General features: G+C 36.2%; 1 protein-coding gene across 1 annotated transcript; it reads left to right on the plus strand.

Annotated features, from left to right (window-relative positions):
- The first annotated feature begins 1,033 nt into the window (after positions 1 to 1,033).
- Positions 1,034 to 11,657, plus strand: CLDN1 (claudin 1). The gene is made up of 4 exons (XM_075202298.1): positions 1,034 to 1,421; positions 8,202 to 8,366; positions 8,760 to 8,844; positions 9,766 to 11,657. Exons 1-4 carry the CDS (start codon positions 1,199 to 1,201, stop codon positions 9,926 to 9,928), a joined length of 636 nt encoding a protein of 211 aa, XP_075058399.1. The 5' UTR covers positions 1,034 to 1,198; the 3' UTR covers positions 9,929 to 11,657.
- The last annotated feature ends 510 nt before the right edge of the window (positions 11,658 to 12,167 follow it).

Genomic DNA, 12,167 nt, shown 5'->3' on the forward strand with positions numbered 1-12,167 from the left:
TAGAATAACTCTCCTGTCCATCCTAGGCAGTCCCTGCTCCCTCCTGTGCAGTCCCTGCTCCCTCTTGTCCCATTTTCATTTTATTTCATATAGATGCATTTGGAGCCAAATCTCACTGTTATTGTGGGAACCTGCTTCTTTCACTATCTATCTTTCAATCTGTGGCTTCCTACTTACTTTAATTTGCCTCCTGATATACGAGCCTGCCCCTGTAACATGCAGCCCTGTCCTCACTAACATAATCACATGGAAGGACATTTTCCCCACCATAAATGTAGTACACTTATTTCCTGCTGCTGTGAACATTCCAATGATTTGATTGGCTACATGTTGTCATGTTCCCACCTCAGACATCCTGAATATGAGATATGAATATTGAACACAACCAAACTTTAAGAATCTAATAAAGTGATTAAATGAAATGAGGCATTGCTAAGAGTTGGAAGATGTGTATTTTGTTGCTATTGATGAAGTTAGAAGGAAATACTCCATTACACTTTTATTTAAAAAAAAACCCTAAAGAGAAACTCAGGCTGGGATTGAACAGTGCATTTATCTTCATGTTACAATATTTATTGTTTAATCTTTAAATGCTATATTCCAAGTTCCAGTCTAGCCCATTGTTATATTTAAATCCTTATTAAAAGTGGTTTCTATTGAACACAACAGAAAACATTGTTCTGCTCAACCAATTGATATTTATGCAGCAGAAACAGCTGCAATGACTGTCTGATTCATCTATTTTTCCATGTTATTGTTCTAGCTGTTTTTACATTTTTATACTATTCTTATCGTTGTGTGGCTAACACCTGGCTTTGTAAATATGCATTATGGATGAGACCCAAAACAATGACTTTAAGGCTGGAATCAACTTAGCCACTAACCAAAGGCAGCCCAGAAAATGTGGTGTCATAAGCAGTGGTGGGAGGTGAAGGATGATGAATTGTGCAATGGGAGTGACTACTTTGTCTATGTTGTTCCATGGAATGCCACTAGGTGGACATCTGAAAGAGTTTAAATAAGGCTGGTAGACAATTTTGTTCATATAGGTGTTAGACTGCCAGACTACTAATCCACTCCTCACACACACACACTATACAATAGGTGAAAGTTCTTTTAGCATCTATTTTATACTTAGATATTTATCCTAATTACATTACAGAGAAGAACTACTTGTAAGCAATACCAATTGCAGAAGATGGCCAATTCAGGCTTACAAATGCTAGGATTTGCCTTGGCTTGCATAGGGTGGATTGGGTTTATAGTGGCAGTAGCTATTCCCCAATGGAAGATGTCCTCTTTTTCCGGAGATGCCATCATCACAGCGCAAGTGACCTATGAAGGACTGTGGATGTCCTGTGTCATGCAGAGCACAGGACAGATGCAATGCAAATCTTATGATTCTTTGCTGAAGTTGCCAAGTAAGTACCAGGTTTAAGCATATTAATGTGATATTTGTTTTAGTTTTGTTTTTATCCAAATTCATATGAAATATTTTAAGTAGGTAATTATAGAAAACTATTTTAAAAATATAGTTGCTCATGAAGTAACAGAACCAAATTCCCATTCCCTACAAATACAATTTGGTATGGTGCAGTTAAGTAAATTAAGTATGGCTATCTATAATCAACTATATTTGTTTCAAATATATCATTTTGCTACCTAAATAATAGGACGTTCAAGAAAAATTGTTAATGTCACTACATTTGTTTGATTTGCTAAATAAGTCATGTGAAAGTTCACAGTTATTACATATGTAAATCTGGTCCCAAGTGTAATCATGTGAGGTAAAAGTAAATTTGAGCTTCAAGTTATTAACAGACGTTTGCTTACATAAAGTAAGCAAAGTAAATAGCACTCGTTCCCAGCTAGCAGCTTTTTGTCTGCTTTCCACATGTTACTAAAAGTAAATGCCCCCCTCCTTTGTGATCTAATATTGTAATTCCACATTTAATATTTGAACATGACAATAGCCTATTTCTCATGCATTACCATGCGCCACCAGACTGTGTTGGTGAAGCTCCATGCATGAAAAGAGTGTGAAAAACCACAACACTAAAAAAACGTCTAAAGCGCACATTCGTTTTGAAGAATTTTGACACCATTTCCAAGCTGATATGCGTGATTGACCCACCTATATCCATTATCCTAGTAACCTGACTGGAGTTATGGTTTGAATCCCAGTGATCTGTGGCTCTCTGACTGTTGTTGATTAATGCTAGCTTAGGGTGTAAATAAAAATAAATAATCAAAGCAACAATTGACTGTACTGTATTCTTGCTTACATTATGTACGTATTAGATCAATTTATATATATATATATATATATATATATATATAATACTTTTAATTTATGGTAGGCTGTAATAGGGTCTTGGTGTAACCACAATTTGAGTAAATTTATGCATCCCGATCTAAGTACCAGATAATTTAAATTTTTTAAGTTCTATTGATTATTTTTTTTTTCATTTTATATTCCAGGATTTTGGTTTTTATATGCTACCCAAATGGTTAACCCTTTACTGATCTGCAAGCTTCACATATTTAATATTTTTTATCATTTGAGCTTTAAACACTCTAAATGAACACACAGTGCTATTCCATATGAAGACAACCTTAGGTAAGACTAGGGTAATCTTTACAGAGAATCAGGACTGTGTGTTGTTCTTTGCAGAAAGGTAAACACAGCTTTCCTATCTGAAAGTTTTGTTTGGATGATATTTTGAGACAGTGTTGTTTTACAAATGTAAGTTATTATTAGGTAGCGGTTAACTGGCCATTACGTTTACAGAGTGTGCAGAGCTTGGTACTTTGCTACTAGAATCATGTCGGTATCTATACCATAGCATTTCATCTGACAAATGTCCTTAGATCTTCATTTATATGACATTATCTGTCTGTACCAGAAAACTGGCAACATTAACTACTAGATAATATTGACAACATGCCATGTATGACTGTATTCATAGCATAAATGCATTTAGTTCTTGACATCATGACCTGTGACTTCAGGCAAGTGAGTAGCGAGAGAGCATCAGTGAGCAGAAAATAAACGGGCGAGTCAAGTTCTTATTAAATAGCATCATCAAAGAGCAATGATGTAACTTTAACACCTAGACGCCAATCAGATGTCAGATTTTAGTAGTCTGGTATAATCAGACTAAGTTGACATAATTTAGTTTAAATGATATAATTCCTCTTTGTATCATGTTATTAAACAAGTGTGAAAAGAAGTGTAGACCAATCTAGAGCTATTTAATATTTCACTCTGTGGTAGGGATTTATCAAAGGGAAAGTCCTACTATAGGAGTAAGCGGGTGTTATCCATGGCGGTATAGCTTTTTATTACTTCCTCCTATACATCAAAGGGTTCCAGGCAGTGATAGTACTGCTGTCCCCGGCAGTAACTCTCACCAGCGGATAGATTTGCCGATAATTGCCTGCAAAAGCTTTCTCAAGCATTTGCATATTTCAGCCTATTTAACTTGCACCATCACAATATTTGTTCTGTTATTTCCTTCTCAGGATGGTGATAACAGAAGAAAATCATTAAAAAAAATACATTCAATTTTTTACTATTTTGTATCTAATTTAAAGTTTTTGCATTATTATTTTTTTAATTAGTGGAACTGAAAGTCCAGATATAGGCTTTTAGTTCCACTACACATGTGGAAGCTGGCTAGCCAGCTCCTTCATATTCGTATTGGTAAAGCCAGCTGCCTAGGTAAGATATTTATTTGATAACTTGCAGTGATAAGAGATTTTTATCGCTGTGGTAAGTGGCACTTTGATAAATAGGCCTCTATATCCTCATCATTCATCTCTTCTCCATCTTCTCCACAATGTTCAGTTTCCATAACGCTAAATTCCTGTATTCTATTTATCCATGTTAACATAAATACTGCTGACAAAATGTGCCCATCAGTGACTGGACAAGATTCATCATGTGGAGGCGATTGCTAAGCAGCCCAGACATGAGCCTTCATGCTTTTACCAAGCTTGCTAAATAAGAATTATTACAGCAGACACAGAAGCTGTGGGGCAATTATACAGCACATGGCAATAAAAGTGTCAGCCTGAAACGCTCTCATATGTATAATGTGTTTTTAAAGAAACCGTTATTAAACTTTAACTGTGCTCTGTTACTAAACAATTGTCAGGTGTCTTTTATCCATAAAATACAGTTATTTGTGGCCTGAGACGGCAAAGCTGGCTTCAATCAGGACTGCTGATCTTTATACATTAAGCAGCACAAAGACTACAATAATGGTTGCTTTACACCCTCTTCTTTCTATGACGATCTGGGCAATACTGAGCACGTCTCCTCTTACATTCTAGTTGTAGACAAGATCAGGCCCGTCAAAGCAGTCGCCCTGGAGAGCTGCATATTTTCTACAAAGCAGTTCTCCTCCCTAACATAAAAGACAAGAATTAACAGAGTAGGCTGCTGTCCCAGTAGAACATTCCACCTGGAATATACCATGTTAACCTTATCACTGCTAGAACAAGTGATATATAGGGATTTTGTTTTAGTCAGAAAAATAGGAAACCCCCGTGGCATGAAGTAGGCTCTTTAAAGTATTTCTTCAGTAAATAAATCCTCACATGTGTGACTTCACCATAATGGTTTATTATTTTAATATGTTATTACCTATCGCAATCCAGACTCTATATGCTGATAATCTCCCTTTTCCCAGACTAGGTGGTAATGGATTTGATGGACCAGGATATATGTATTTCCACGTAGCTTTATAGCTCTGCTACCTATCTAATACACTACAATGTGCTAGATTACATAGCATATTATAGAGAAACCTGTCACAGGAGGTTTACATATACATATGGGTCTACAGACCCCTCAAATCCATTATCATGCAGGAGCAACAAATGACCAGTATGGGGTGGGAGAGGTCATAAGTAGAGAGGGGGGAGGGAACATGTTTAATAGATGGAAGAATCTATTTAATTGCTTCCATTCAGATTTCAAATACAACAAGACAGACAAATCTAGTCCCACTATTCATGCTAATACAGATGGTTTATGGGTCTGGTCTGGCGAAATAATCATTTTGCGTTTTCCATGCTAAAAATAGGAGTATCATTTAAAACATAGGTGCATTAAGCTATAATATTTGAATTATTTGATTTTCTCAAAAAAAACAAACAAACCTTAAACTGTTAGGTAAATTGAAAAAAGCCTTGATCTGATATGTTTCGAATATATACTTCCAGCTGCCTGTTTGTTTTGGGATCCCAGTTAGGGTGGGGCAGTAGCTAAAAGGCAAACTTAAGTTACTGGTTCCAAAAGAGACAGCTCCCAGACTGACTCTGCACTAGACTGACAGTTACACTGTGTGCGGGAGAGATACCACACAGAGCTTTAAACTATGTTACACCCAAATGACCTTTAAGCTTAATGTTTCATTTTTCACAATTCTTTTAGCTGCTAGTGCCAGGGGACCGTTAAATTAAATAGAAGAATCAACACTGTGATGAAACAGTATAAACGTGTGCTGTGACAGTTCTCCCAGATAACTAACTTACTTGTCAGAAGCACGTATGTCAGATATGAAGGTAAAAATGCTATGGATATAAAACAATGGTTTTCACTTATCTATAATGTAACTAGTAAAGATTCAGGATTGTAGTCAACTGACAACTGTAGTTGTTACTTTGTAGATTATAGAATTATATTCAAAGTATGTATGTACTTCTCTACCTTAAAATAAACTACCCACACGTGCAGAGTTTTCTTACAGTTTGAACATTTTTGACCAAATCTGATCACATTTAGAATGATGTGACCTCCAAACATTTATCCTATTCCTAGAGGTCACCATAATTTAATAAATTGTGCTCTAAAATACTGTTTCACACCTATACACTTTTTTTTGTGTGTTATTCATGCTTTGAAAGCGCATGAAAAGTGTGTTTAAAATAAGTCACATAAGAGTGAATGGTGCTATTCCCACCATTGTGTTCTAAAACTGTAATGGTGCTTGTAAAATTTTAGAAATCTAAACAGTCTATTTCTCATGTGTGAACCCAATGTGTGAAAAGAAAATTGACAAGTTATTAAACACGCATCATTAAAACTAGTCTAAAGTGCAGGCTAGATTTCATGATTTGTTAGCCATTTTTCCGTGCATATTTATGAACGAGCCCTGAGTGGTAGTGTTGAACATGCAGATCTTTGTTAGCTATAACCAGGGGCAAAGTCATTGTCAAACGCATGAGAACAAACTTATTTCAAATTGTTACCTCATCCATTTAGAGTGTTCTCACGGACAATGATTTGCCAAAATAAATTTACAAAGTGAATCTGGAAGTGACATATAGGGGTATATTTAGTCAACTGTGGGTTTGAAATACTGGAGATGTTGCCTATAGCAACCAATCAGATTCTTGCCTTCATTTTGCAGAACGCAATTAATGAATGCTAGAATTTGATTGGTTGCTATAGGCAGCATCTCCAGTTTTTCAAACCCGCAGTTTAGTATATATACCCCATAGTGTTGATCTTGGTGCCTTTCTAATCCAGGCCAGTTATTAATATTGAGGGTTGCATTTGGCCTGTATGACAGCTGCATATATGGGTATGAGTTATATAGTTGTCACTTGCTGTTAAGCCAACTTTTTAGAATCTTTATGTGTTTAGGTTTTAATTTGTCCCTACAGATGTTGTTCTGGTGCTTTAGACTTTAAAAATAATGGTAGTGTTTACACTAAAATTGTAAGAAATATATAGCAAAATGTTAGCAGTTTAAATGTGCTTGTGAAATGTAATTCATTAGCACATGTTTCCTTTGGCTCATGAAGGCTTTAGGTCTGTTTTTAACCCTTTCTAAGAGCTAAAAGTAGTTCCCCCACAAAATATGGGACAAGGAGGACCTGTCTAAATGTTTCATCTTTGTGCTGCATCAAGTGGTCATAATACTGCATAAATGAGCAGTACAAAACCCATGTGTTCTACTACCATGCAGACATAGCCAGTCCTGATGGCACTCACATAACACCCAGAAGGTTGGTAAAGCCGGGGTTCCAAAATAGTAATCTGGCCCAGACTCTCATGTTCATAACTTGTATTTGTCTTTAAGGAAATGCAATCAAATGTAATGTCTGAAGAAAGTGCCACAGACATATATACCTGCATGAAATGATTAATATTCGCGGGGGAGGGTTTTCATGCATTACAGAGTTGTGCTTAGGAACAGAACATTTGGATGAACTTACAAAGAAAACACATTGTCAGGCTTAAACTTGCTTATGAGTTAAACATGTTGCTACTTTTCAAGTTAGGACTTGGCAGAGAATTCAAAACAAGAAGATTTTCAAAGCTGTTATGACATGGTCACCTAATCCGGGATGAAACATACTGCAAAAACACCAGTTAGCTACTAAAATAATAGCAGGACCGCCAAACATAATAAAGTGATAGTTACAAATACAAATCAGTTCTAATGACCCCCAAACTCAGTGATTAATTGGGACTCCAGCTTTCAGAATATGTAGGGCCCCTTCTTTGAAAGATGTAACTATTTAAAGGTATTCTTCACCAATGTTCTGTGAATGCACCAAATAACAGTTTTAAACACTGCCTATGCATCACATATAACAACTTTAGTGATTGTAGGCAAAAAGAATTGCATATAACAGATATATATATATATAAAGCAATGACCTGCACACTGCGGAATGCGGATGTATGATCTCGACCAGACATCATGTAACATATAAATCAGGAATTATGTATGTATCCTACAATATCTTGTGTGGAATATTTTCTAGATAACATTGTTTGTCTGTTTAACCTTTAAACAAATATTTGTTCCTATAAAGTAGTAAGATATTACTTTAAATGTATGTGTCTCCAGTGCTTCATTTGTATTTAAAAAAAGAAATTGAACACAGAAAAAAAAGTATACATCAAAATATCTATCCTAAATCTGCTGGGAGGACAATAAACATAAAAATAAGTGCCAGAACTGCGTTCCTTTTGTTTCATCACAAATTAAGCCCTGCATATATCTATAAGTGCAGATGATAACCCAGGATAACTGATTACTGCAATTGTTGACCTGTCTCTTAAATTGTCTATAATGTTTCCAATGCTAGTCCTGTAAAAAGGTTCAGTGATCATTTCATGCATTGTATGTAGCTATATACGAATGTAATTTGTCAACAATCATCTCTTTATTCAGGCAGTTTGCAGGCCACAAGAGCACTGATGATCTGTGGGATTCTGCTGGGCTTCTTTGCAGCTTGCATTGCTGCAGTGGGGATGAAATGCTTAACTTGTCTTCAGGATGATGAAGTGAAGAAAGCCAAGGTTGGAATCGTCGGTGGTGTCCTCTTCATTATTGCTGGTAAGACTAATTATTTTGTGGCTCCCTTCATAGATATAAGGCTGTGTAGTGAAGTCAGGTGCAGAAATACAGTATGTGTTGGTCTTACAATGACAGATATATAATGTACTAGTTGAAATGCTTGTAGTTACCATTTAAGTACAAACAAAATATAAGATACTGCTGAATTATATGTAGAGTTATCCGGATGTAAGAAATCTGAAGAGTAGGAAAGTCGATTCCAATGAGAAGCACTTATTTCATAGATAAATAGAATCTTACAGGAATATACAATACCATATAAAAGATTAAGGTGAGTGGGTCACACATGGTTTATAATGGATAACAGTCAGAGATGCCGGGCTCTAGTTATTTTGTGTCCTCACCTGTACTGAAATATATTTTGCCTTCTAGGGCTCTGTGCTCTTATTGCAACAGCCTGGTATGGAAATCAAATCGCCAGGGAATTCTACAATTCATTTACCCCAACCAACGCCAAGTAAGTTCATATGGAAATTAATTTAAATACATTGCACTCCAACTTTTCTTTTTGGTCCACTTGGGTTTCCTCCATTGGTGCATAAAATTACATTCAGCATTTTTTATGAGTTGACATTAGTAAACAAACAATATAACTTAAACATGCAAGGATGAAGCAAGTTTATGACATCAGTCATGCAGCACCAGACTCTCTGGTTATCCCTGCTGACACAATACTCATTTTACATACTTTCCAGTGTTAAATCCTCTTTTAAAGATCATTAATTATTGTGTGTCCATAGATGAGGAGATGTACTAAAGCAGGATTTCTAAAGGTGGCTAAGTGATTAGCACTTCTGCCTTACAGCACTGGGGTCATGAATTCAATTCCCGACCATGGCCTCATCTGTGAGGAGTTTGTATGCTCTCCCCGTGTTTGCATGGGTTTCCTCCGGGTGCTCCGGTTTCCTCCCATACTCCAAAAACATACTGGTAGGTTAATTGGCCGCTAACAAATTGACCCTAGTCTGTGTGTCTGTGTGTGTGCGTGTGTCTCTCTGTGTGTGTGTGTATGTTAGGGAATTTAGACTGTAAGCCCCAATAGGGCAGGGACTGATGTTAATGAGTTCTCTCTACAACGCTCTAGAATTAGTGGCGCTATATAAATAAATGGTATTAATAATAATAATAATAATAATAATAATAATAATAATAATAATAATACATGAAGGCAGTACCCAGTGCTAGGTTCAGAAACCATGCCAAAGGTCTAAGAGAGTGCTGCATGTTCTTGCAGAATTCTACAAAGTTTAAGCCTGAAAGCTCATGTGGCTCTGAGAAAGAACGCCAGAGAAAGTGGTTAGCAGACAATGGGGATAAGGAGGAGGTTATCAAAGACCACTGACCACTGACAAATAATTATTTTTTTAATCTCTTCCAGGTATGAGTTCGGTCCAGCTTTATTTATTGGTTGGGCTGCTGCTGCATTGGCAATCTTAGGAGGGGCTTTGCTCTGCTGTTCCTGTCCCAGAAGAGAAACATCGTACCCACCACCACGGGCCTACAACAAAAACGCACCTTCTACAGGAAAAGACTATGTGTAATTTAAATGCAGAGCAAAGCCAGCTGTGTATTTCACTGGGACTTCACAATCTCCTTTCCCATTGCCACCATGAAACACACCCAGTTATCAGCTCTTTTACCAGCAACTCAATGTATTGGTCTAATAATAGGTTCACACAGATACAAGCCGTTTTAGTGTGAGAGTAAATAGATGGCAATAATTAATATAAGAATTGAGCTGTATTTTACAAAATCAAACCTTAACCTTAAGTGAGACATTGCATAGTAGATCACAAACTACCTTGGAATTCATCTTGATAGTATACTCCTTAGCAAGCGACTGCTTAGGAGACAAAATAGGCTTCAAAACAGAAATGTTTATCACTGTTGGGGTGCACAACAGAACATTGCAAATCCTGCTAAAAGGCCACTAAATGCATTTCTACATTAATAGTATGCTCAGAATCAGTAATTAATGCCCAATACACACTATTAAGCACTTTTTACATATCAGAATCTCAAAGGTTATGTTTTGCATAATAAGGAATTATGGGACAAAAAGCTCATTTTTCATAGTTAAATGGAGCTAAGTAACTATTTATTGCGTTTAATGAAATGCTAAAGAAACCGGCAGAATTATTTTATGAACTGTGGCCAACAAAATTAATGAGAACTTTGTTTCTGTAGTCTCAAATCCAGATGGAGACTATTTTGTTTTTCTTGGGGATATTTTTTTTTGTAATATAATGACCTTGTAAAACAGTAAACCAAACAGCAGATAAAAATCCAGAGTCGCATTCCATTAAATTGTCTTTCAATTTGTATTCTCCAGAAGCCTTCGCTTTTCACAGAAGATTCATTGTGTTTTATATAATTATTTACCAGTGGCTTCTGTTAAACTGTTCACAGCTACTATATGAATGTTCAGATAACTATTGAATATGTTGTTCTCGTCCATGGAGAAGGAAACGTTACCTTACTCCCACTTTTGAAAGTACATTCCCTGTTTCAGGTTTGCTCATGCTACAGGATGATCCCAAATACAAACCAGAATTTCTTTGACATTGTCTGTGGCGGAACGCGACAGTGTGTACGACTCTTTTTGCAATGGGGAGCACATTTTCTTTACATAGTTACTATAATTTTCATTGGCAAATGTTTGAACCTTTGTTGAGTCACCTAGAACATATGCAGATTAACAACATATACATGTGTTCTTGTCAGTACTTTGCTGGAAGCCTAGTGTTGACATTGCTACCCAGCTTTTCTGGAAGTTTGTGGAATATAATTGTACAGTACATCTACAATGTCCATGTACAGATTATTTGAACACTGACGATAATGTTGCAGACTGTTAATATGCCAAGGAGCATTGATGAGAGAATGAAAGGAGAGTCTGCCCAGATGTTGGTCAACTACAACTCTATTCATTCAGCCTCTTGGTGGGATAATATTGGTTGTAGTGCAATAGCAAAAGCTGGATAACCACTGGTTGCCTGTTCCATCAATAGAGTTTAATAAATTCAAAGACATCACTGCCATTATAATAGTACATGTTGTATGTTCTGTATTTTTCTTTTTTTTTAGAATGTAATAGGAGTCCATATTGTCTGGTTTCAACTTGATATTTTCAACCTTCTTACAAGGATGAATGATCAAGTTATTCAAATTTCAATCGGGATTTGAATTAGTGTATGCTAACATAACGAACCATATTTCATCATGTTTATTATGATAATCTTTTTTCAATAAATGATTTTTTTTTTTACATTAATGAAAATGCGTTTCATTTATTTGCCATAGTGGTTCCAAAAGCAACGATTTGATGTGTGCACCTTGTGGTATCAGCTGAAGTATGTCACTTTGTTTAATACTGGAACTCCAGTTATATCTACTTGCCATTTGCAGCATCACTGTACCCACAATTACTCTCTCAGTAATGACCTTGTTCAGAATCAAGGACAGTTCTAGTGCAGGAAGTGATATCACATAGCTAAAAAATAAGGTTTCAATGTATAGAAGATGAGTATCGTTGCTATGCCAACCAAGGATTAATCCCATTCAATAAGTGGTCAACAGACTTTGGCTATGCAGAATCGTAGGTGTGAGGAGCATGGTGGACCACACAAAAAAAATATGGGAAAGAGTACATGAGTGCCCCTTTATCTGAGAACTTTGTGACTCTAAACTCCAAACAACTCTGTATTGTAAACTATTATAACACAACTGTAAAAAAATATCCTTATCTTTGCTGACTTTTATGTGTAGGGAGGGCTGGCA

This window comes from Mixophyes fleayi, chromosome 3, assembly GCF_038048845.1.
Source record: "Mixophyes fleayi isolate aMixFle1 chromosome 3, aMixFle1.hap1, whole genome shotgun sequence".
NCBI lineage: Eukaryota > Metazoa > Chordata > Amphibia > Anura > Limnodynastidae > Mixophyes > Mixophyes fleayi.

What these genes read in the sequence shown, in the direction of transcription:
- CLDN1 (XM_075202298.1), top strand. Translation starts at nt 1,199, where the DNA reads ATGGCCAATTCAGGCTTACAAATGCTAGGATTTGCCTTGGCTTGCATA. An exon ending in TTCTTTGCTGAAGTTGCCAA is followed by an intron (nt 1,422 to 8,201) that starts GTAAGTACCAGG and finishes CTCTTTATTCAG; the next exon opens with GCAGTTTGCAGGCCACAAGA. An exon ending in TGTCCTCTTCATTATTGCTG is followed by an intron (nt 8,367 to 8,759) that starts GTAAGACTAATT and finishes TTTGCCTTCTAG; the next exon opens with GGCTCTGTGCTCTTATTGCA.